Source organism: Taudactylus pleione, unplaced genomic scaffold (assembly GCF_031769625.1).
Source record: "Taudactylus pleione unplaced genomic scaffold, aTauple2 ptg001636l, whole genome shotgun sequence".
NCBI lineage: Eukaryota > Metazoa > Chordata > Amphibia > Anura > Myobatrachidae > Taudactylus > Taudactylus pleione.
Window position 1 is genome coordinate 367,968 of NW_028286033.1, and position 26,935 is coordinate 394,902.

The window sequence follows — 26,935 nt, forward strand, 5'->3', positions numbered from 1 at the left end:
GACTTCTATTCTGCAGACGCTATTGCACGTCCAGCCCTGACTTCTGCTTAAGTAGCTAAAGCTATTGGAGGCTGGACGGATGGAGAGCCTGAGCTCAGTTTCCCATTGGAACGAGATGCATCAAGTAAGAACATCAGAGGGTGGCCTCTTATATAGGAGAGGCAACAATAAATACTGGTGTCCTGACTTCAGGGCGTCGGTATCCTTGGTGGCTGTTAGGCGAGCTCTCTGGCTTAATTTCTGGTGTGCTGACTCTTCGCTCTTTTCCTCGGAGGGAAGGGCCAAGAGTCAACCTTTCTGGAGGCTCCGGTTGACCCTTCCAGGCCCCAAGCTAAACAGCCCAGGTTTACCAGTTATCCTACTGACAAGCTAGCTTTTGACAAGGCAGACCTCCACCCCCCTAGTGTGGGAGGAAGACTTTTGCTGTTTCCATCACTTGGATGGTGACTGTGTAGGATGCTCCTGGGGCTAAGCTGTAGCCTTACAGGAGAGGCCTTAGAATTAGATCCTATTTTTACCAAATGGGGGACTCTGTTCACGCTCTGCTGGCCTCCTGAGCACGTGTTCCAGTTCCCCTTAGAGAGGCAAGGTCTTTTTGCCAGTCTCTTCTTGTTCACCTGGAATCCTCAACCGGCTTTTTGGTGTGTACGTCTGGAGTCTCTATCCATCATTCTGGCACTCTAGGAGATATCAGGGCCTCCTTGGATTTCCAGAATGCCTATTTGTAGTTTCCTATCTGGCTCAGTCACCGAGGTATTCTCTGGTTTGCATCAGAGGAGCATTTTCAACATTGCCATTTGGTCTTTCCAGGGTGATATGACTTTTTTTAACAAAAGTCATGGTAAATCATTTACGCTGCAGGGGCATCCGGTTTCTAGCTTCTCTAAACAACCTTATGATACGGGATCCGGATGTTCTCAAGTAACACATCGGTCTCTCAATAGGTCTCATCCAGTCCCACGGAATTCTCCTCAATGGGATGTATTCCACCTGGACTCTGTCGCAGGAGATGTACCTTCTGGGGGGCTTTGATGGTTTCCACAGAAAGGCTTGGGACCTATCGGCCAGGATTCACAAAGTTTTTGGTAATTGCTGAGTATCAATACACTCTTGCATTTAGATCTTGGGCTTGTTTCTCTCCACGTTCATCATGGCGGAGTGTGCCTATTTTCACTACCAGCCTCTTCAGATAGAGGATGGTCCCTGTGGAACAGGTCCCACCGATTGCTCACATCTTTCTGGGCGGTTCGGCTCTACTTCTTGTGGTCCTGGCGTCCTGCTTAGACGGTGGTTGCCCCCTTCGGGATTCCACATGGGGTACAACCTTCCAGGGTCAGTGAACAACTTCCTTGAGCCGAATGCAGATCAACTTTGTGTATCTCCAAACAATCTTCAGAGCTCTCTGCCTGGCTCTGCTGCTTCTACAGCATGGTCCGGTCCAGGTTCAATCCAATAATGTGACTGCCATCTCCTACATCCAGGGCGGCACTCGCAGTTACGGCGCATTGATGGCGAGTCGTGTTCTCACCTGGACAGTGTCAAATTCCGGTTCTGTTGGTAGTCTTCCTCCCCAGAGTCCAAGATAGGGAAGAGGGCTTCCTCGCCCACCTGCGCATTTACCCTGGCGAATGGGTACTTTTGTCCAGATGACCTTTCGGATCCTAGTTTTTCGCTAGTGGTGGCCAGACATCGCTTTGATGGCATCTCTGCACAAGCACAGAGTACTGCGGTACTGCTCCAGTACAAGGGTTCCGGGAGCCCTTCAGGTGGACGTCTTTCCGGTCCGGCAGGAGTTCATTCTCTCGTATGTCTTCCCTCCAATTTCGTGGATACCGTGGGTCCTCCGCAAGCTGCAGTGGGAAGGAGGCATGGTAATCCTGGTTTCCTCCTAATGGGCCTTGGGAAGCTTGGTACACAGATCTTCTATCAACACTCTGCTGCATCTTCCTTCTGGCCGGATCTTCTATCAGGGCCCGTGCTTCTATCTGTATCTGGCCCGTTTCGTTGCTCTTGACTCAGTCTTGAACACTTCATGTATGCCCGTAAGTTCTCCTCTGCAAGCCTTTGTCACTGCTTCAGCAGATTTACTTTGCTTGGTGTTTTGACTGGAACTTTATTCCAAGAGGGTTTCCCTCTCTTGGGTCCTCTCCCTTCAGCTGCTGGATTTGTCCTTCCGCCTCTCTTCTTGGAAGTTGCAGGTTTCCACACTTTCTGTCCTCTTCAGAGACAGGATTGCTCTGATGCCTGACGTACAAACTTTCCTTTTGGATGGTGTTGTTCCTCCACTCCTTGGACTTCGTCTTTGGTGCTTCGAGCTCTGCACTCATCCCCCTTTGAGCCCTTGGGCTCTGCTGACATTCGTTGGCTTACGTGTATGACCGCTTTCCTGCTTCCGGCGAGTGTTTCTTTGGCGGTCCTTTCTGTTCCGTCTATACAGTCTAATTTTTTTCACTGGATTGGTGCGTTTCTCTTGGGTGGCTCGCCAGAGGTGCCTCGGCTGAGCAGCTTCGTGTAAAGGCCCTATGGTTCTCTGCCCATGCTTTCTCTGGTTTTGTTCATTTGACACCACCTCTGCCCCGGACGTGGATTTTGGCCGAAGGGGGTTCTCAGTGCAGCTACGGCGCGTCCTCTCCCGTAATGGGATTGCTTTGGGCTGTCCCATGATCTCTGCCTGTGTCCCCTATGGACTGTGAAGAAGAAAAGAGGACTTATGTCTTGCCTGGTTTAAGTCCTTTTCTTCGAACTCCACAGGCAGCCCACCCTGATGCACCGGACTGGCAGGGTTTTTTACTCTGTCACAGGCCTCCTTTTAGTGTTTCAGGGTGTTGGACCAGTATGTGTAGGTCAACCTTCCTTCTCCTCTTCCTCGCTCCTATCTTGGGCTTTCTAACTTAACTGGCCTGCCTAGGGGCGGAGTATAGGGGGGGAGGAGCTGGGGCTGCTGGGAGAAGAATCTTACTGGTGAGTCTGGGGGTGTGAGTGGTTTATCACTATCCCTCAGTCACACACTACTAGTGACCAACCACTCGCACATCCCGGACTCACCAGTGCTGTCATCTCTCTGCACATTACTGGTGAGTCTGGGGGGTGAGTGGTTTGTCACTAGCGCTCAGTCACTAGTGTGTGTGAGCCTTGTGGTGTCATCTCTCTGTACGTTACTGGTGAGTCTGGGGGATGAGTGGTTTGTCACTAGCGCTCAGTCACTAGTGTGTGAGCCTTGTGGTGTCATCTCTCTGTACGTTACTGGTGAGTCTGGGGGGTGAGTGGTTTGTCACTAGCGCTCAGTCACTAGTGTGTGTGAGCCTTGTGGTGTCATCTCTCTGTACGTTACTGGTGAGTCTGGGGGGTGAGTGGTTTATCACTAGCGCTCAGTCACTAGTGTGTGAGCCTTGGCTGATTTTGATCATCGGGGAAGGGGATTACTGGAGCCCCTAGACGTTTAGGACGCACATTGTCTTCCTGGACCTCATCCTCAGGTTCTCCTTCCACTTTTTGCCGTCGGGTCTGTCAGTCGGCTCCATGTGTCTGCACCATGACCCCTGCCTCTGCGGCCTCGGTGCCGCGCTGCCAGGTTATCGGGATAGGTATTATCTTCTTCACATCTTCGTGATGACCTGTTCCAGGGCCCTGAGCATCCAGACCTGATGTATATTGGCTGGATTATTGGCTGGCCACGTATTGTTCCCAGACGTGGAATGTGCTGCCGCTATACAAGTAACTGACCCTAATAACTACAATAACTCAGATTTTCTCTTCCAGGTTCCTTACCGGCCGGATTATGGCACCAAAGTCAGTCTGTTCTCCCACCTCCACCAATACAGCCGCAAGATTCCCCTCACTCAGCAGATGAGGTGAGCGAGACGAACGTTACAGCGCACTGCATAGCACTATGGTTAAACACACACTGCTCTGCTCACACACACACACTGCTCTGCTCACACACACACACTGCTCTGCTCACACACACACACTGCTCTGCTCACACACACACACTGCTCTGCTCACACACACACACTGCTCTGCTCACACACACACACACACACACAATGCTCTGCTCACACACACACACTCACACTCACATACACACACTGCTCTGCTCACACTCACATACACACAATGCTCTGCTCACACACACACTGCTCTGCTCACACACACACACACTGCTCTGCTCACACACACACACTCACACTCACATACACACAATGCTCTGCTCACACACCCACACTGCTCTGCTCACACACACACTCACATACACACAATGGTCTGCTCACACACACACACACACTGCTGTGCTCACACACACACTCACATACACACAATGCTCTGCTCACACACACACACACACACTGCTCTGCTCACACACACACTCATATACACACTCACATACACACAATGCTCTGCTCACACACACTGCTCTGCTCACACTCACATACACACAATGCTCTGCACACACACACACACACACACACACTGCTCTGCTCACACACACACTCGCATACACACAATGCTCTATTCACACACACACTGCTCTGCTCACACTCACATACACACACTGCTCTGCTCACACACACACACTGCTCTGCTCACACACACTGCTCTGCTCACACACACTCACATACACACAATGCTCTGCTCACACACCCACACTGCTCTGCTCACACACACACTCATATACACACTCACATACACACACTGCTCTGCTCACACTCGCATACACACAATGCTCTGCACACACACACACACACACACACACACACACACACTGCTCTGCTCACACTCACACACACACACTGCTCTGCTCACACACACACACTGCTCTGCTCACACACACACACTGCTCTGCTCACACACACACTCACATACACACAATGCTCTGCTCACACAACCACACTGCTCTGCTCACACACACACTCACATACACACAATGCTCTGCTCACACACACACTGCTCTGCTCACACACACACACTGCTCTGCTCACACACACACACTGCTCTGCTCACACACACACTCACATACACACAATGCTCTGCTCACACAACCACACTGCTCTGCTCACACACACACTCACATACACACAATGCTCTGCTCACACACACACTGCTCTACTCACATACACACAATGCTCTGCACACACACACTGCTCTGCTCACACACACACTCACATACACTCACATACACACAATGCTCTGCTCACACACACACACTGCTCTGCTCACACACACACACTCACAATGCTCTGCTCACACACCCACACTGCTCTGCTCACACACACACTCACATACACACAATGCTCTGCTCACACACACACTGCTCTACTCACATACACACAATGCTCTGCACACACACACTGCTCTGCTCACACACACACTCACATACACACAATGCTCTGCTCACACACACACACTGCTCTGCTCACACACACACACACACACTGCTCTGCTCACACACACACACTCACACAATGCTCTGCTCACACACCCACACTGCTCTGCTCACACACACACTCATATACACACTCACATACACACAATGCTCTGCTCACACACACTGCTCTGCTCACACTCACATACACACAATGCTCTGCACACACACACACACACACACACACACACACACACACACTGCTCTGCTCACACACTCACATACACACAATGCTCTGCTCACACACACTGCTCTGCTCACACACACACTCATATACACACTCACATACACACAATGCTCTGCTCACACACACTGCTCTGCTCACACTCACATACACACAATGCTCTGCACACACACACACACACACACACACACACTGCTCTGCTCACACACACACACTCACATACACACAATGCTCTATTCACACACACACTGCTCACACTCACATACACACACTGCTCTGCTCACACACACACACTGCTCTGCTCACACACACACTCACATACACACAATGCTCTGCTCACACACCCACACTGCTCTGCTCACACACACACTCATATACACACTCACATACACACAATGCTCTGCTCACACACTCTGCTCACACTCACATACACACAATGCTCTGCACACACACACACACACACACTGCTCTGCTCACACACACACTCACATACACACAATGCTCTGCTCACACACCCACACTGCTCTGCTCACACACACTCATATACACACTCACATACACACACTGCTCTGCTCACACACACTGCTCTGCTCACACTCACATACACACAATGCTCTGCACACACACACACACACACACACACTGCTCTGCTCACACACACACTCGCATACACAATGCTCTATTCACACACACACTGCTCTGCTCACACTCACATACACACACTGCTCTGCTCACACACACACACTGCTCTGCTCACACACACACACTGCTCTGCTCACACACACACTCACACACACAATGCTCTGCTCACACACCCACACTGCTCTGCTCACACACACACTCACATACACACAATGCTCTGCTCACACACACACTGCTCTACTCACATACACACAATGCTCTGCACACACACACTGCTCTGCTCACACACACACTCACATACACTCACATACACACAATGCTCTGCTCACACACACACTGCTCTGCTCAGTCACAAACGCTGTTCCTGCCAGTATTCCTATCACAACACTAGTGATATCACTTCTGCAAACGCTGTTCCTGCCAGTATTCCTATCACAACACTAGTGATATCACTTCTGCAAACGCTGTTCCTGCCAGTATTCCTATCACAACACTAGTGATATCACTTCTGCAAACGCTGTTCCTGCCAGTATTCCTATCACAACACTAGTGATATCACTTCTGCAAACGCTGTTCCTGCCAGTATTCCTATCACAACACTAGTGATGTCACTTCTGCAAACGCTGTTCCTGCCAGTATTCCTATCACAACACTAGTGATAACACTTCACCTTGCACACACACATTTATCTACAATTTCTTAACACTAATTAAACATGAGCACTTTAGTCTCTGGCCCGTATTCAATTGCAGGAGAAAAGTCCCGGACTCTTCGCCTGCCGTACTTTTTGCCTACATCGCATGTTTTTGGAGAAAACACTTTCCGTGCGCGCAACCGCTTTTCGCCCTATTCAATTCCAAAGGATGCGAAAACTGGACCCGGCGAAACTCAAACAGGTGAAAAGTACTGTCAGTTTTGGGGAAATCAGCCTGATACCCCCCAAAAGATGCACTGACATGGGGGGGTCACTATGGATATTCCCGAATAGCCCTGCTGAAGGTATTTTGGGAACTGAAATGATTTCAATAGCTGCTATTTGGCGTCTTTGCATAGGTGGTGAAGAATAGCATTTTGAATTATTTTTTGGTGAAAATAAGTAGTCCCTGCAAATTTGGGGTACATGAAAATGGGTACTAACATATTTTTAAGTCGATTAAAGTGAAGTTTTATAAAAGGTAAAAAATCCACCTGCCGCAAGCACCTGCAATGTTGAAAACACCTGGGGCGTACTTGGGGACCCCCCTGGAGTCTGTTTCGCTAGTTTTAACTTTGTCCCCAAACTTTGGGGGGGGGGGTTTTCACCCCCAAAACAAAAGTACTTTTTTGGGGTGTTAAGTTATTTTTTATTTTTTTAAATTTGACAGTTTACCTTTTGGGGGACTGTCCCAAGGGTGCTGGGGGGTTTTCTGAAGTGTGCACCCCAAAACCCCAATTCTGCACTTTTTTCCGACCCCTATTCATAGGCGATTCTTGAATGACTTCGTCGGCAAAAAACTTTTCGCCGAAAATGGCTGATCGCGGCTGATTGAATATGGGCCTCTGTGTCTAATACAGATTTCAGTCCTAACACTTAGACCCACAGTCACTTCCACACTACGGATACGAGATATTCATACATATATACCTCATTCCTCCATATCCTTTGTGTACACAACACCTGGTATGGTCACACTATTATTACTATATATTCCTAGTAATCCTCTATTATGTATCATTCTTATTATGTCATTTTATATTTAAATGTATAGAACTGAATGTCTGTATGGGTGATACCATTACTGTATGTAACCTCTTGCAGACTGGGCACTATGCTATAAACACCCCGTTCCTGTAGATAAACTATAAACTTATATAAAACTAATATTTCCCTAAAGGGAGTTTTCAAAAGACAATTTTATTTTTTGTCACTTGCACTTTTAGCCATAAATTATTTATAGAGTTTTATATAGTCCTCACATTTTATAGTCACCTGTATCGTTCATGTTAATGATGGGAACCCAGCGCCCTTTCTGACTATATTATACTATGTATTTCACACCACCGTATGTTGCTATTAGTTACAGCAGTCAGTTCAGTAAGTCGCTACACAAGTGGGACGACTCACTCCTGATGACTGACAACCTATTAGCCAATCCCTTGATACTATAGAGCCACATAGAGGGATGTCACAGTGACCCTCCCGGCTGGGAGCTTTGCGGGATACGTGATATTGTAATCCAGGACCGTCCTGGCTGTAATAGAGCGCTCCCAGGCTGACGGCTATGCGGTCACATGATCTATAGATAAAACCCATAGCATACTCACGATCACGCGCGTCGAGGTGCCTACACACATACCGATTTTTATTTTATTTTTTAAACACGATCTGGACGATTTCCGACATATCGGAACGACAGATCGTGTAAAAAATGCCCAAATCGTGAGTCCCCACTCAAAATGACGATGCGATACTTGTCCCTGCTGGTCGCACATCACATGGTCAGATCTGCCGTGCAGTAGGGCAGATCTGACAATCTAGGAGGCGATGCACTGTAACAGTCTAAATGCAGGAGAGATCGTATGAAGATTGGACACTAAATCGTGCGGAGATCGTGGGCTGAGCTGCCGGGGAGAGTTTCAAGGGAAGTGGTACACATCGGCTCATCGTGTGCACATCGCTATGGCTGTAGGCACCTTCACAGTTCTTGATACGATCTCCCGGTCACATGACCTACAGAGGAGATCCACATGACACGCTGATCCAGATTAGACATGGATTCTCATTGGTATACTCACATGCCAAGCGCCTATCTAGGACCAGGATTGGCTTATATAAAAGCTTGTTTTCAGACTTGTGTTTTGGATACTACACATGGCTGCTCTGTGTACAGGCCCTGTTTCTGGGTGAAGCTGAATGAAGCGGCAGGACCTGGTCTGTGCAGACAGGACACAACACTGGTACTCCAGACAGTCTCATCTGGTCCCCTCTCCTAACCCTGCAATGCCCGGCAACAGGGGATCTTAGGGGTTACCTGTCTACACACAAGCAGAAGTGTCCTTCTCTTCTGCCTTGTAACAAATGCCAGGGATTCTCTCATCCATCATTCACTGTCTGTGATTGGAAAGTAGAAATTCCTGTCCGTGTATTAGTGGGCTTACCTTCCCGTCCTGTCCCATACCTTCTCCTACCTTACCTTCCCCTACCTTACCTTACCTTCCCCTACCTTACCTTACCTTCCCCCCCCTTACCTTCCAAAATCCCTTACCTTCCCCCTCCCTTACCTTCCCCCTCCCTTACCTTCCCCCTCCATTACTTTACTTTACCTTCACTTTCTACTTCAGGGTCCATAGGGGTCCACAGGGTGACCTTGGGGTATAGCTGGATCCTCGGGCACCACGGAGTTAAAGCTTTTAGCTGCTCCCAGGATGCACTTGGGTCCATCCTACCCCACTAGACCACCAGGGTAATTAAACGGCAAGCAGGATGCCGGCAACCCGGGGATTAAATTTGCTAGCCAGGGGAGGAAGCCTTCCCTGTCTAGCGGCTCCTCCCCTCAGCTCAGCGCGCCTTTCAGCTCGGAGTCTGGCATCGCTGAGCTGCAGATACTCGGCCACTCCTCCTCTGAGGTCTCCAGCAGCCATTTTCTCCAAGTGGCAGCGCAGATACTCTCAGGGAGCACGCGGACCGGTCCCCCTGTGTACCTCTCCCCTGCAAAAGGACAGTGTACACAGCACTATAGCCCTCCCAGACACTGAATCTGGGAGGTGATTGTAGTGGAAAGGTGCAGTGAGTATATCTTCCTGCATGGTATGTGACTTTTGCTAGTGCTGCCTGTCTGTGTCTTTTTTCTACTTACTGTCAGCTTATATCTATCCCTTTACTTCTCCTATAAACCCTACAGGTGTGCGGGGGAAGGGTGTTTCTACTGACCTCTCTTATATAGATCACGTATTTGTGAGGTCCGTCACATACAGTTGTGTGCTACACAGGGCCATATTGTGGGCTGTTGTCCAGCACACGGGTGAGTGCGCACGTTTTCTTCCTAAGTCATGTCTGAGGAGGAGATTGAGCACTCCGTGGCTCCGGTATTGTTCTCCTACAGGCGCTGTTCTGCAGGAGTGGATAGGGAGGATTTGTCAAAGGACGGCCTGTGCGGACGGTGTCAGGCAGTCCCTGGTATGTCTAAACCTCCTATGTCGCAGGAGTCACCATGGGCGATGTTTTCCCAGGTGCTGGTGTCCATCGCGGACCGTCTGTCGGTCCCGACTGCCGCCCCTACTAGGGCGTTGCCCCAGCCTGCCCTTCCCCGGGTGTCCCACAATTATTGCAGACTCCCCCGGGGTCACAGCCTGTTGGTCCCTATGCGTGGTTGCCAATGTTTCTACTTCAGGGTCCATAGGGGGTCCACAGGGTTGACCTTGGGGTTATAGCTGGAACAGGATCCATGGGCACCACACAGTTAAGCTTTTAGCTCCCAGGATGCACTTGGGTCCTCTATACCCCGCCCCCGAGCCACAGGCACCTCAGTGTAAGCTGGTGCCCGGCCGGAGTCGGTCACCGCGCAGGGGGGCTGCAGGAGCAGCCCCCAGAAGCTTTTTATTTTAAGTTAGATTTTATTTATTTTAATCTTTTTACTACAGACGGCAGCGAATGGCTGTCTGTACAGACGCCCACGCTGCCGCTCTGATCCCCGACTGGCGCCGCGACGCCAGTACTGATCTGGGGATCGCGGCGGGAGGGCAGAGTCCGTACTAGCCGGACTCTGTCTACCTCCCAGGACTGCTGCCGGAGTCGCCGGGGATTCAGGTAAGCCGCGCGTCGCTGGCTAGCGGCGGCGCGCGGAATGCCTTAAATGCAGTCCTTTAGCCTCCGGTCCTGGGGACAGACCGGAGGCTGCTGGCAGTGGCGGCGGGCCCCTCCCATAACCCGTGGGACCACTAGACCACCAGGGATAACCGGCAAGCGGGAAGCCAGCATCCCTGGGGTTATGGCCAGCCAGGGGAGGAAGCCTTCCCTGTCAGCGGCTCCTCCCCTCAGCTCAGCGCGCCTTTCAGCACGCAGTCTGGCGTCGCTGAGCTGCAGTTACACGGCCACTCCTCCTCTGAGGTCTCCAGCGGCCATTTTCCCAGTGGCAGCGCAGATCTCAGGGAGCACGCGGACCGGTCCCCCTGTGTACCTCTCCCCTGATTAAGGACAGCGTACACAGCACTATAGCCCTCCCAGACACTGAATCTGGGCAGGTTGATTGTAGTGTAAAGGTGCAGTGAGTATATCTTCCTGCATGGTATGTGACTATTGCTAGTGCTGCCGTCTGTGCTTATTTTCTACTTACTGTCAGCTTATACCTATCCCTTTACTTCTCCTACAAGCCCTACAGGTGTGTGGGGGAGGGGCGTTTCTACTGACCTCACTTATATAGATCACGTATTTGTGAGGTCCGTCACATACAGTTGTGTGCTACTCAGTGCCATATTGTGGGCTGTTGTTCAGCACACCGGTGAGTGCGTTTTACTTCTACCCTGGTGCCAGATATATAATATATTCTGTCATGTCAGACGAGGAGGTTGAGCGCTCAGTGGCTCCGGTGTTGGCCTCCTGCGGACGCTGTTCTGCAGGAGTAGATAGGGAGGATTTGTCACAGGATGGCCTGTGTAGTCGATGCCAGGTGGCTCCTGGCCCATCCAGACCTTCTCTGGCGCAGGAACCACCGTGGGCGATGTTTTCTCAAGTGCTGGTGTCTATTGCGGACCGTCTGTCGGTCCCGACTGCTCTCCCTACTAGGGTGGTGCCCCAGCCGACCATCCCCCATTCCCCGGGTGTCCCGCAGTTATTGCGGAGTCCTCCTGGGTCTCAATCAGTAGGTCCCTATGCGGGGTTGCCTATGTATATACAGGCTTCCCCTGTGCCGCAGCAGCCTGTGGTACCTTCTCAGGCCCCTATGGCGACTCCTCCACCATGGGTGGATGTGCTCTCCAACTCCGTGCAAAATTTGGCGGCCGCTTCCTCGGCTTTTCAGTCAATGTTGCAGACTGACATGCCTTCTAGGATTTCAAAACGCCCACTCATGACACGGGCTGCTCAGGTATTGGACTCAGAGGGTTCCTCAGATGATGGGGAGGTCCCTGATGACACTGACTCAGACGCCTCGGTCCAGGAAATGGATACCAAGTCGTCCATTAATGTGCGAGCACTAGTTAGGGCGGTGCGAGCTATTCTTCTTATAGAGGATGAGGCACCGGTTCCTAAGTCGAAGTTTCCTAGTTTCAAAAAAACTAATGTGGCTTCTGCGGTGTTTCCCCTGTCGGATCAGTTGACGGATCATATGGCGGTAGCTTGGCAGGCGCCCAGTAAGAGATTCCTTCCTCAGAAGCGGTTGGCTTCTAATTACCCCTTCCCTGAGGCACATTGTAAAAAATGGGAAACTCCACCGGCGGTGGATTCCCATGTCACCCGTTTAACTCGGGGCGCCACCTTACCATTACCGTCGATATCCTCGCTGAAGGATCCCACGGACAGGAAAGTTGAGACTTGCTTAAAGTCTATTTACTCCCTCTCCGGGGCGGTGGCCCGACCGTCCATGGCCATCTCCTGGGTGGCCAAGGCCATTGAGGGGTGGGCCAATGCATTGGAAGATACCTTCCCAGACGACGCTCCGGATGTCCAGCGGGCGTTGTTGGGACAAATGAGGGACGCTGCTTCTTACATTGGTGAAGCTTCTTTAGATGCTAGTCTGCTGACCTCGCGGGTATCGGCTGCAGCGGTGTCTGGCCGCCGATCCTTGTGGTTGCGGTCCTGGAGAGCGGACTCTGATTCAAAGAAGGGTCTGGAGGCCTTACCTTTCAATGGGGAATTACTATTTGGTCCGGACTTGGACAAAATAGTGGACACCCTGGCTAAATCCAAGTCGGCCTTCCTCCCTTCGGCGGCACTGCCTGCTAAGGTTCGGAGTTCGGCTTTTCGTTCCTTTCGGGTTCAGGGTAAGGCGAAAGGTCAGTCCTTCCCGAGACAGTCTGCGAGTAAGACTGCCTCTAAACCCAAGAAGCAAGCCTGGAGTGCTCGGCGTCCTTCTTCCAAGCAGGAAGATAAACCTGCGGCCTGATGGGACGGGCCTCCCTCTGGGGGACCTCAGAGTGGGAGGCCGACTTCTTCTATTTGCCCAGTGCTGGCACAATACCACCACGGATGCCTGGGTTCGAGAAGTGGTCTCCCAGGGGTACGCCCTGTCTTTTCGGCACAGACCACCCCACCAGTTTTTCTGCACAAGTCCTTCTCAGGACAAGACCAAGGCGTTACAGGTTCAGGAGGCTATAGAGTCCTTGCTGAAAGCAGGGGTCATTGTTCCCGCTCCTCTATCACAACGAGGGACGGGGTATTATTCGTCTCTGTTTCTGGTGCAGAAACCCAATGGTTCTCATCGCCCTATCCTCAACTTGAAGTCTCTGAACAAATTCCTCAGAGTTCCCAAGTTCAGGATGGAAACGTTACGTTCCATCATTCTGGCGATGGAACCGGGCGATTACATGGTGTCCCTGGACATCCAGGACGCCTACCTCCATGTTCCGATAGCATTTTCACACCAGCGGTATCTGAGGTTCGCTATCCTTCAACACCACTATCAGTTCCAGGCGCTACCCTTTGGTCTCTCCACGGCACCGAGGGTGTTCACGAAGATTATGGCGGTCATGGCCGCACATCTTCGGAACCAGAATGTACGGCTGCTGCCGTATCTGGACGACCTCCTGTTGCTGGCGAGCTCCCCGGAGGTACTGCTTCAACATCTCCACCTGACGATCGCTTGCCTGCAAGCACACGGGTGGTTGATAAATTGAAAAAAGTCCTCCCTGATTCCATCACAGCGGATGGTTCATTTGGGAGCCCTGCTGGATTCGCGTCAGCAAAGGATCTTCCTGACTCCGGAGAAGGTCGCCTCCCTACAGCTGCGGATACACAGTAACCTGAGCCGTTGCCGTCTGTCGGTCCATTCGGCTATGAGAGTTCTGGGGTCCATGGTGTCGACATTCGACATGGTGGAATTTGCCCAGTTCCATTCCCGGCCCCTGCAGGGGCTGATTCTATCAGAATGGAATGGGTTACCTCACCGGATCCGCTCTCAGGTGCTGGTGTTGTCTCCGGACGTTCGGCAATCTTTGACTTGGTGGCTTCAGACAGCTCATCTGGTCGAGGGGCGCCCATTTTGGATCCCGGACTGGGTCCTGCTCACGACGGATGCCAGTCTCCGGGGTTGGGGGGCAGTGACCGGCTCTTTGTCGCTTCAGGGTCGTTAGTCAGCGGAAGAAGCACTTCTCCCCATCAACATCCTGGAACTGCGGGCAGTATACAGGGCCCTGCAGTCGTCCGGCCCCGCTCTTCACGGAAGGGCGGTACAGGTGCAGTCCGACAACGCCACCACGGTGGCGTATATCAACCACCAAGGCGGAACTCGCAGTCAGGCAGCGATGTCGGAGGTGTCTCGTATCCTGACTTGGGCGGAGGGTCACATTCCGGCGGTCTTCATCCCCGGAGTCCTCAATTGGGAGGCGGACTTCCTCAGCCGTCACGACGTGCATCCCGGGGAATGGTCGCTTCACCCAGAGGTGTTTCAGCTACTCGTGGACAGGTGGGGACTGCCGGAGCTGGACTTGATGGCCTCCCGTCACAATCACAAGTTGCCCGTTTACGGGTCAAGGACAAGAGACGCAGGCGCAAGTCTGGTGGACGCGCTGTCGGTGAAATGGACGTTTCACCTGGCATATCTGTTTCCTCCGCTATCCCTGCTTCCTCGGGTTCTGCGGAAATTCAAGCAGGACGGCGGCATGCTCGTGCTGGTAGCTCCGGCGTGGCCCAGACGTCCTTGGTACTCCGATCTCAGGAGCCTCTCCATCGACGCTCCGTACCTTCTTCCTCAGCGTCGGGACCTGTTGTCTCAGGGGCCCTGCCTTTACCCGGATCTGGGTCGGCTGTCTGCGATGTCGGAGGTGTACCGCGTCCTGGCTTGGGCAGAGCGCTATCTTCCAGCTCTCTCGGCAGTCTTCATCCCGGGAGTCCTCAATTGTGAGGCAGACTTCCTCAGCCGTTACGACGTGCATCCCGGGGAATGGTCGCTTCATCCAGAGGTATTCCAACTACTCGCGGACAAGTGGGGGCGGCCAGAGCTGGACCTGATGGCGTCCCGTCACAATCACAAGCTGCCTGTGTACGGGTCAAGGACAAGGGACGCAGGCGCAAGTCTGATAGACGCGCTGTCGGTGAGATGGCTGTTTCAACTGCCTTACTTGTTCCCTCCGATATCTCTGCTGCCTCGGGTCCTGCGCAAGTTCAAGCAGGACGGAGACACACTGATCCTGGTGGCCCAGAAGGCCGTGGTACTCTGATCTGCGGAGCATGTCCATCGACGCTCCATACCTCCTACCTCAAAGGCGGGACCTGTTGTCTCAGGGACCCTGTCTTCACCCGGATCTGGGTCGACTATCTTTGACGGCGTGGTTCTTGAGACAGCCGTCCTGAGGTCTCGGGGCTTTTCTAGCTCCGTTATTACCACCATGCTGAGGGCGCGCAAGCCTGCTTCCGCGAGGATCTATCACAGAGTGTGGCACACTTACTTTCAGTGGTGCGAGGCCAGAAAATATGATCCCCAGGTGTTCCGGGTTTCGCGTATTCTGGCTTTCCTTCAGTCGGGTTTGGATTTAGGATTACGTCTTTCCTCACTGAAGGTGCACGTGTCTGCTCTGTCGGTGTGGTTCTAGCGCAGGATTGCTGCTATGCCGGACGTACACACCTTTTTCCAGGGTGTTTTAAGAATCCAGCCTCCCTTTGTGCCACCTGTGGCCCCGTGGGATTTGGCGGTGGTTCTTCGGGCCTTACAGGGTCCGCCTTTTGAGCCCTTGGAGTCAGTGGAGCTCAAGTGGCTAACTTTTAAGACTGTTTTCCTCTTGGCAATTGCTTCTGCCAGGAGGGTTTCAGATTTGGGGGCGCTTTCTTGTCGTCCCCCTTTTCTGATTTTTCATCAGGACAGAGCGGTGCTTCGCACTCGTCCTGATTTCCTGCCTAAGGTGGTTTCCAGGTTCCACATTAATCAGGAAATTGTTGTACCAGCCTTTCAGTCGCCTGATCTTTCGGCTGGGGAGGCTTCCTTAGACGTTGTCCGGGCACTCCAGGTTTATGTGGACCGGACTAGTTCTGTGAGGAAGTCGGATTCTTTGTTTATCCTCTTTGGTTTTCACAAGAGGGGTTGGCCTGCCAACAAACAGACTCTAGCCCGTTGGCTTCGTTCTGTTATTATTGAGGCTTATATACAGGAAGGTTTACCTGTTCCAGCCTCTGTTAAGGCTCATTCCACTCGGTCCGTGGGTCCTTCTTGGGCTGCTAGCCGTGGCGCCTCTGCTGTTCAGCTATGTAAGGCGGCCACCTGGTCTTCCATTCAGACCTTTTTGAGGTTCTATGCGTTTGACACCTTTGCTTCTCAGGATGCATCCTTTGGGCGCCGGGTTCTCCTATCAGCACAGGAGCGTCCCCGCCCTTAGTTGAACTGCTTTGGGACATCCCCAAGGTCACCCTGTGGACCCTGAAGTAGAAAACAAGAAATATGGTAAGAACTTACCTTTGTTATCTCTGTTTCTACGAAGTCCATAGGGTCCACAGGGCACCCGCCCTGACGCACCTGGCTTCATATGGGCTCTGTGACTGGTCACCGGTTTTCCGTCTCCCATTTCTGGGAGTATGGTTTCTTGTGTGTTCCAGTCTTCCTTCTCTCTGTTTAGTCTCCTCCTCCGGCCTAGGCTGCTTACCAACTGAGGTGCCTGTGGCTCGGGGGCGGGGTATAGAGGAGGACCCAAGTGCATCCTGGGAGCAGCTAAAAGCTTTAACTCCGTGGTGCCCGAGGATCCAGGATCCAGCTATACCCCAAGGTCACCCTGTGGACCCTATGGACTACGTAGAAACAGAGATAACAAAGGTAAGTTCTTACCATATCTCTTGTTTTCTTTTAAACATGAATAATGAGCATAAAGGGTTTATGTATGTAAATATCTGTATGCTATCATTTTACTGTTCATCATAGACCCCTAGCTATACCCTTATCTAAGGGATATTGTGAGTGATACCATATCAGGATTATACTATGCACCCCCCCCCGCCTCCTTTCCTATTTTGCTTGTCATACTATACGACTTGGAGAAACATGAATAGACGGTTCTGATTCTCGTTCCCAAATCCAGGACAGGGTCATCAAGTGATTGATTTGATTTAAGTGAATAAGAAATGTTCCCCCTCCTTATACCATAGTGAGTGTTCTATGGGCACAGTTGTGTGTGTGCCCGCTCCGGGCAGAATTACATGCCACACGATGATGGACGCACATATCTGTATGCCATAACAATTCATCTGTGTATGTACCAAAATAATCTGCAGGGATAAGGCTGTAATTTATTCTTAACATATTATTATTATTATTATTAAAAGTTTTGTTTTAATTATTAATCAATCCAGAGTGCCCCCACAAAGGATCCGCTGTACCCTCTTTCTGCTTTTACGTCTTTATTTGGCATTAATGACATCTCTCTGTTCCTCCCCAGCATCCCGTCCTCTGTCATACACCCGGCAGTGGTGAGACTCGGCCTCCAGTACTCGCAGGGTATTATCAGTGGCTCTAACTCCCGCTGTATCGCATTATTACATTGCTTCAAACAGGTAATCTCCTCCTCCTGCCCTGGCACTTCCAGCAACGCACCTTTTCCTGCAATCCCTTTATCCCATCATCTAATTCCATAATGCACACTCCTCCAACTGGTTCTCATTACACCCAGCGCAGCCCCAAAATCTTCCCTGCCTCGCCCCCCTACACCCAGCGCAGCCCCGCCATCTTCCCTGCCTCCTCCTCTTACACCCAGCGCAGCCCCGTCACCTTCCCTGCCTCCTCCTCTTACACCCCGCGCAGCCCCGTCACCTTCCCAGCCTCCTCTTCTTACACCCAGCGCAGCCCCAAAATCTTCCCTGCCTCGCCCCCCTACACCCAGCGCAGCCCCGCCATCTTCCCTGCCTCCTCCTCTTACACCCAGCGCAGCCCCGTCACCTTCCCAGCCTCCTCTTCTTACACCCAGCGCAGCCCCAAAATCTTCCCTGCCTCGCCCCCCTACACCCAGCGCAGCCCCGCCATCTTCCCTGCCTCCTCCTCTTACACCCAGCGCAGCCCCGTCACCTTCCCCGCCTCCTCCTCTTACACCCAGCGCAGCCCCGTCACCTTCCCAGCCTCCTCTTCTTACACCCAGCGCAGCCCCAACACCTTCCCCGCCGCCTCCTCCTCTTACACCCAGCGCAGCCCCGTCACCTTCCCAGCCTCCTCTTCTTACACCCAGCGCAGCCCCAAAATCTTCCCTGCCTCGCCCCCCTACACCCAGCGCAGCCCCGCCATCTTCCCTGCCTCCTCCTCTTACACCCAGCGCAGCCCCGTCACCTTCCCAGCCTCCTCCTCTTACACCCAGCACAGCCCCAAAATCTTCCCTACCTCGCCCCCCTACACCCAGCGCAGGCCCGCCATCTTCCCTGCCTCCTCCTCTTACACCCAGCGCAGCCGCGTCAACTTCCCTGCCTCCTCCTTACACCCAGCGCAGCCCCGTCACCTCCCCAGCCTCCTCCTCCTTACACCCGGCGCAGCCCCGTCACCTTACCCGCCTCCTCTTACACCCAGCGCAGCCCCGTCACCTTCCCTGCCTCCTCCTCTTACACCCAGCGCAGCCCCGTCACCTTCCCTGCCTCCTCCTCTTACACCCAGCGCAGCCCCGTCACCTTCCCTGCCTCCTCCTCTTACACCCAGCGCAGCCCCAAAATCTTCCCTGCCTCGCCCCCCTACACCCAGCGCAGCCCCGCCATCTTCCCTGCCTCCTCTTCTTACACCCAGCGCAGCCCCGTCACCTTCTCTGCCTCCTCTTCTTACACCCAGCGCAGCCCCGTCACCTTCTCTGCCTCCTCTTCTTACACCCAGCGCAGCCCCGTCACCTTCCCAGCCTCCTCTTCTTACACCCAGCGCAGCCCCAAAATCTTCCCTGCCTCGCCCCCCTACACCCAGCGCAGCCCCGCCATCTTCCCTGCCTCCTCCTCTTACACCCAGCGCAGCCCCGTCACCTTCCCCGCCTCCTCCTCTTACACCCAGCGCAGCCCCGTCACCTTCCCAGCCTCCTCTTCTTACACCCAGCACAGCCCCAAAATCTTCCCTGCCTCGCCCCCCTACACCCAGCGCAGCCCCGCCATCTTCCCTGCCTCCTCCTCTTACACCCAGCGCAGCCGCGTCAACTTCCCTGCCTCCTCCTCCTCTTACACCCAGCGCAGCCCCGTCACCTTCCCTGCCTCCTCCTCCTCTTACACCCAGCGCAGCCCCGTCACCTTCCCTGCCTCCTCCTCTTACACCCGGCGCAGCCCCGTCACCTTCCCTGCCTCCTCCTCTTACACCCGGCGCAGCCCCGTCACCTTCCCTGCCTCCTCCTTATACCCAGTACTGACTTTTTTGTCCTGGATATTATAGGTCATTAGAGACTACAACACTCCACCCCATGAGGAGCTGTCACGTGACCTGGTAAACAAATTGAAGCCTTCCATCAGGTGAGCGGTCAGTGTTCGGATGTCTAGGTGGCTGTTCGGGAAGAGGGTGGGGGGGGGGAGGCAGAGGCCTGTCCGTGAAGAGGGAGGGGGAAGGCTTGTACAGGAGGGCAGGGGGTAGAGACCTATGGGGTAGCTGGGGTGGGGTAGAGGCCAGCTTTGTGACCTGATGAGTGTTTCTTTCCTTGTGATGCAGTTTTCTGACTCAGTGCCGCCCCCTGTCAGCCAGTATGGGAAATGCTATAAAATGCATAAAGAAAGAGATCTCCACGGTCAGCAGTGCGACGGGAGAGGAGGAGGTGAGTGCTGGCGCCTTCCCGTCACACCGGCGCTATATTACTTCTCTGTGTGCTGGGAACCAGCGGAAGATGCAGTAATAGGTGGATGTAGTCGTATATACCCATGTATACGTGTAAGGTTGTGTCAGAGGTGACCGGAAATACCGGAGCCCATATACTGGTCACATAATGCCGGTTATGCCGGCTGTGCGCTGTAATGGTCACCATCTCCCCTGGTAGCTGGGCACCGATCCACGCTTCTCTCCATCTGCAGTAATGGGGACACACTCTGGCTGTCATTATTATACTGGGTCCTGTGGGGTGTGGTAGGTGGGTACTCTGTCACCCCTGTACATCTGCCCGTTACCCCGCTGGGGCACCTTTTGTCAGTTTTCCCCTGGTTACCACAGCCACGTTTTTGTAGGGGGGGGGGGGAAATGACGGCGAGAATATAACACCGGCTTCCGGCCGCTATAGGGCTGATAATTCTGGTCCTGCTCCGCGTGTCCAGCAGCCCACGCCTGGCCTCAGACCTCTCTCTACCTCTCAGGCGGGTCTGGTAGTAGCTGGTAGTATTTGGCTGTCGCCGGATCACTAGTTGCTGTCTCGCTTCAGGTGAAGAAGGAACTGTATCAGTATATTGATAACTACATCCGGGAGAAGATCCACCTGGCGGCTGAGGTCATTTCCAAGTCTGCAGCCGAGAAGATCAGCGAGGATGACGTCATCTTGGTGTACGGCTGGTAAGTCTGTGATTGGACGCACTTCTCCGATCTGGAGTAGAGATGAGATTTCTATGTTAATGCACCGAGTGTGAGTGTGGGAATGGCCTGAGCTGTATCACTTTCTGCCCGTGACCCGTGTTTTACTGTATCAGCTCCTCGCTAGTGACCTTCACGCTCTGCCAAGCACACAAGAGTGGGAAGAGGTTCCGTGTCATCGTGGTTGACAGCCGACCACGGCTTGAGGGCAGAGAGACCCTCAGGAGACTGGCGAACTGCGGCATTCACTGCACGTACATACTGATCTCAGCTATATCCTACATCCTGTCCGAGGTAAGTGGGGGAATGCTACACTGGGCATGGACGAGGGTCCTGCTGAGCTGTCCCAGACGGTGGTGGCGGCACTGGGAGCTGACGTATGATGTATAACGCTGTATGAGGAGACTGAGCAGGATGAGGTCACTAGGTGGCGGCACTGGGAGCTGACGTATGATGTATAACGCTGTATGAGGAGACTGGGCAGGATGAGGTCACTAGGTGGTGGCACTGGGGCCTGAAGTATGATGTATAACGCTGTATGAGGAGAGTGAGCAGGATGAGGTCACTAGGTGGTGGTGGCACTGGAGCCTGACGTACGATGTATAACGCTGTATGAGGAGACTGAGCAGGATGAGGTCACTAGGTGGTGGTAGCACTGGGGCCTGACGTATGATGTATAACGCTGTATGAGGAGACTGAGCAGGATGAGGTCACTAGGTGATGGTGGCACTGGGGCCTGACGTATGATGTATAATGCTGTATGAGGAGACTGAGCAGGATGAGGTCACTAGGTGGTGGTGGCACTGGGGCCTGACGTATGAAGTATAATGCTGTATGAGGAGACTGAGCAGGATGAGGTCACTAGGTGGTGGCACTGGGGCCTGACGTATGATGTATAACGCTGTATGAGGAGACTGAGCAGGATGAGGTCACTAGGTGGTGGCACTGGGGCCTGACGTATGATGTATAACGCTGTATGAGGAGACTGAGCAGGATGAGGTCACTAGGTGGTGGCACTGGGGCCTGACGTATGATGTATAACGCTGTATGAGGAGACTGAGCAGGATGAGGTCACTAGGTGGTGGCACTTGGGCCTGACGTATGATGTATAACGCTGTATGAGGAGACTGAGCAGGATGAGGTCACTAGGTGGTGGTGGCACTGGGGCCTGACGTATGAAGTATAATGCTGTATGAGGAGACTGAGCAGGATGAGGTCACTAGGTGGTGGCACTGGGGCCTGACGTATGATGTATAATGCTGTATGAGGAGACTGAGCAGGATGAGGTCACTAGGTGGTGCCACTGGGGCCTGACGTATGATGTATAACGCTGTATGAGGAGACTGAGCAGGATGAGGTTACTAGGTGGTGGTCCCGGCACTGGGGCCTGACGTATGATGTATAACGCTGTATGAGGAGACTGAGCAGGATGAGGTCACTAGGTGGTGGTCCCGGCACTGGGGTCTGACGTATGATGTATAACGCTGTATGAGGAGACTGAGCAGGATGAGGTCACTAGGTGGTGGCACTGGGGCCTGACGTATGATGTATAACGCTGTATGAGGAGACTGACCAGGATGAGGTCACTAGGTGATGGTGGCACTGGGGCCTGACGTATGATGTATAACGCTGTATGAGGAGACTGAGCAGGATGAGGTCACTAGGTGGTGGCACTGGGGCCTGACGTATGATGTATAACGCTGTATGAGGAGACTGAGCAGGATGAGGTCACTAGGTGGTGGTCCCGGCACTGGGGTCTGACGTATGATGTATAACGCTGTATGAGGAGACTGAGAAGGATGAGGTCACTAGGTGGTGGTGGCACTGGGGCCTGACGTATGATGTATAACGCTGTATGAGGAGACTGAGCAGGATGAGGTCACTTGGTGGTGGCACTGGGGCCTGAAGTATGATGTGTAACGCTGTATGAGGAGACTGAGCAGGATGAGGTCACTAGGTGGTGGCACTGGGGCCTGACGTATGATGTATAATGCTGTATGAGGAGACTGAGCAGGATGAGGTCACTAGGTGGTGGCACTGGGGTCTGACGTATGATGTATAACGCTGTATGAGGAGACTGAGCAGGATGAGGTCACTAGGTGGTGGTGCCGGCACTGGGGCCTGACGTATGATGTTTAACGCTGTATGAGGAGACTGAGCAGGATGAGGTCACTAGGTGGTGGTGGCACTGGGGCCTGACGTATGATGTATAACGCTGTATGAGGAGACTGAGCAGGATGAGGTCACTAGGTGGTGGCACTGGGGCCTGACGTATGATGTATAACGCTGTATGAGGAGACTGAGCAGGATGAGGTCACTAGGTGGTGGTCTCGGCACTGGGGTCTGACGTATGATGTATAATCGCTGTATGAGGAGACTGAGCAGGATGAAGTCACTAGGTGGTGGCTCTGGGGCCTGACGTATGATGTATAGCGCTGTATGAGGAGACTGAGCAGGATGAGGTCACTAGGTGGTCCCGGCACTGGGGTCTGACGTATGATGTATAACGCTGTATGAGGAGACTGAGCAGGATGAGGTCACTAGGTGGTGGTGGCACTGGGGCCTGACGTATGATGTATAACGCTGTATGAGGAGACTGAGCAGGATGAGGTCACTAGATGCCGGCACTGGAGCCTGACGTATGATGTATAATGCTGTATGAGGAGAGTGAGCAGGATGAGGTCACTAGGTGGTGGTGGCACTGGGGCCTGATGTATGATGTATAACGCTGTATGAGGAGGCTGAGCAGGATGAGGTCACTAGGTGGTGGTGGTGGCACTGGGGCCTGACGTATGATGTATAACGCTGTATGAGGAGACTGAGCAGGATGAGGTCACTAGGTGGTGGTGGCACTGGGGCCTGACGTATGATGTATAACGCTGTATGAGGAGACTGAGCAGGATGAGGTCACTAGGTGGTGGCACTGGGGCCTGACGTATGATGTATAACGCTGTATGAGGAGACTGAGCAGGATGAGGTCACTAGGTGGTGGTCCCGGCACTGGGGTCTGACGTATGATGTATAACGCTGTATGAGGAGACTGAGCAGGATGAGGTCACTAGGTGGTGGTAGCACTGGGGCCTGACGTATGATGTATAACGCTGTATGAGGAGACTGAGCAGGATGAGGTCACTAGGTGGAGGTAGCACTGGGGCCTGACGTATGATGTATAACGCTGTATGAGGAGACTGAGCAGGATGAGGTCACTAGGTGGTGGCACTGGGGTCTGACGTATGATGTATAACGCTGTATGAGGAGACTGAGCAGGATGAGGTCACTAGGTGGTGGTGGCACTGGGGCCTGACGTATGATGTATAACGCTGTATGAGGAGACTGAGCAGGATGAGGTCACTAGGTGGTGGCACTGGGGCCTGACGTATGATGTATAGCGCTGTATGAGGAGAATGAGCAGGATGAGGTCACTAGGTGGTGGTGCCGGCACTGGGGCCTGACGTATGATGTATAACGCTGTATGAGGAGACTGAGCAGGATGAGGTCACTAGGTGGTGGTGGCACTGGGGCCTGACGTATGATGTATAACGCTGTATGAGGAGACTGAGCAGGATGAGATCACTAGATGCCGGCACTGGAGCCTGACGTATGATGTATAACGCTGTATGAGGAGACTGAGCAGGATGAGGTCACTAGGTGGTGGCACTGGGGCCTGACGTATGATGTATAACGCTGTATGAGGAGACTGAGCAGGATGAGGTTACTAGGTGGTGGCACTGGGGCCTGACGTATGATGTATAACGCTGTATGAGGAGACTGAGCAGGATGAGGTCACTAGGTGGTGGTGCCGGCACTGGGGCCTGACGTATGATGTATAACGCTGTATGAGGAGACTGAGCAGGATGAGGTTACTAGGTGGTGGCACTGGGGCCTGACGTATGATGTATAACGCTGTATGAGGAGACTGAGCAGGATGAGGTCACTAGGTGGTGGTGCCGGCACTGGGGCCTGACGTATGATGTATAACGCTGTATGAGGAGACTGAGAAGGATGAGGTCACTAGGTGGTGGTGGCACTGGGGTCTGACGTATGATGTATAACGCTGTATGAGGAGACTGAGAAGGATGAGGTCACTAGGTGGTGGTGGTGGCACTGGGGCCTGATGTATGATGTATAACGCTGTATGAGGAGACTGAGCTGGATGAGGTCACTAGGTGGTGGCACTGGGGCCTGGCGTATGATGTATAACGCTGTATGAGGAGACTGAGAAGGATGAGGTCACTAGGTGGTGGTGGCACTGGGGTCTGACGTATGATGTATAACGCTGTATGAGGAGACTGAGAAGGATGAGGTCACTAGGTGGTGGTGGTGGCACTGGGGTCTGACGTATGATGTATAACGCTGTATGAGGAGACTGAGCAGGATGAGGTTACTAGGTGGTGGCACTGGGGCCTGGCGTATGATGTATAACGCTGTATGAGGAGACTGAGCAGGATGAGGTCACTAGGTGGTGGCACTGGGGCCTGACGTATGATGTTTAATCGCTGTATGAGGAGACTGAGCAGGATGAGGTCACTAGGTGGTGGTAGTACTGGGGCCTGACGTATGATGTATAACGCTGTATGAGGAGACTGAGCAGGATGAGGTCACTAGGTGGTGGCACTGGGGCCTGACGTATGATGTATAACGCTGTATGAGGAGACTGAGCAGGATGAGGTCACTAGGTGGTGGTGGCACTGAGGCCTGACGTATGATGTATAACGCTGTATGAGGAGACTGAGCAGGATGAGGTCACTAGGTGGTGGCACTGGGGCCTGACGTATGATGTATAACGCTGTATGAGGAGACTGAGCAGGATGAGGTCACTAGGTGGTGGTGGCACTGAGGCCTGACGTATGATGTATAACGCTGTATGAGGAGACTGAGCAGGATGAGGTCACTAGGTGGTGGTAGCACTGGGGCCTGACGTATGATGTATAACGCTGTATGAGGAGACTGAGCAGGATGAGGTCACTAGGTGGTGGTGGCACTGAGGCCTGACGTATGATGTATAACGCTGTATGAGGAGACTGAGCAGGATGAGGTCACTAGGTGGTGGTAGCACTGGGGCCTGACGTATGATGTATAACGCTGTATGAGGAGACTGAGCAGGATGAGGTCACTAGGTGGTGGTGGCACTGAGGCCTGACGTATGATGTTTAATCGCTGTATGAGGAGACTGAGCAGGATGAGGTCACTAGGTGGTGGTAGCACTGGGGCCTGACGTATGATGTATAACGCTGTATGAGGAGACTGAGCAGGATGAGGTCACTAGGTGGTGGCACTGGGGCCTGACGTATGATGTATAACGCTGTATGAGGAGACTGAGCAGGATGAGGTCACTAGGTGGTGGTGGCACTGAGGCCTGACGTATGATGTATAACGCTGTATGAGGAGACTGAGCAGGATGAGGTCACTAGGTGGTGGTGGCACTGGGGCCTGACGTATGATGTATAACGCTGTATGAGGAGACTGAGCAGGATGAGGTCACTAGGTGGTGGTGGCACTGGGGCCTGACGTATGATGTATAACGCTGTATGAGGAGACTGAGCAGGATGAGGTCACTAGGTGGTGGTGGCACTGGGGTCTGACGTATGATGTATAACGCTGTATGAGGAGACTGAGCAGGATGAGGTTACTAGGTGGTGGCACTGGGGCCTGACGTATGATGTATAACGCTGTATGAGGAGACTGAGCAGGATGAGATCACTAGGTGGTGGTGCCGGCACTGGGGCCTGACGTATGATGTTTAACGCTGTATGAGGAGACTGAGCAGGATGAGGTCACTAGGTGGTGGTGGCACTGGGGCCTGACGTATGATGTATAACGCTGTATGAGGAGACTGAGCAGGATGAGGTCACTAGATGCCGGCACTGGAGCCTGACGTATGATGTATAATGCTGTATGAGGAGAGTGAGCAGGATGAGGTCACTAGGTGGTGGTGGCACTGGGGCCTGATGTATGATGTATAACGCTGTATGAGGAGACTGAGAAGGATGAGGTCACTAGGTGGTGGTGGTGGCACTGGGGCCTGACGTATGATGTATAACGCTGTATGAGGAGACTGAGCAGGATGAGGTCACTAGGTGG

General features: G+C 52.9%; 1 protein-coding gene across 2 annotated transcripts in view; it reads left to right on the top strand.

Annotated features, from left to right (window-relative positions):
- The window catches only part of EIF2B4 (eukaryotic translation initiation factor 2B subunit delta), a 124,402-nt gene that overhangs the window by 35,701 nt on the left and 61,766 nt on the right, over positions 1 to 26,935 (top strand). For both annotated transcript variants that reach the window (XM_088464322.1, XM_088464323.1), the window contains exons 6-11: positions 3,760 to 3,851; positions 17,799 to 17,913; positions 19,742 to 19,818; positions 20,012 to 20,114; positions 20,709 to 20,836; positions 20,971 to 21,148. In XM_088464322.1, the coding sequence (XP_088320448.1) occupies positions 3,760 to 3,851; positions 17,799 to 17,913; positions 19,742 to 19,818; positions 20,012 to 20,114; positions 20,709 to 20,836; positions 20,971 to 21,148 (693 nt within the window). The remainder of the gene's footprint in view (positions 1 to 3,759; positions 3,852 to 17,798; positions 17,914 to 19,741; positions 19,819 to 20,011; positions 20,115 to 20,708; positions 20,837 to 20,970; positions 21,149 to 26,935) is intronic.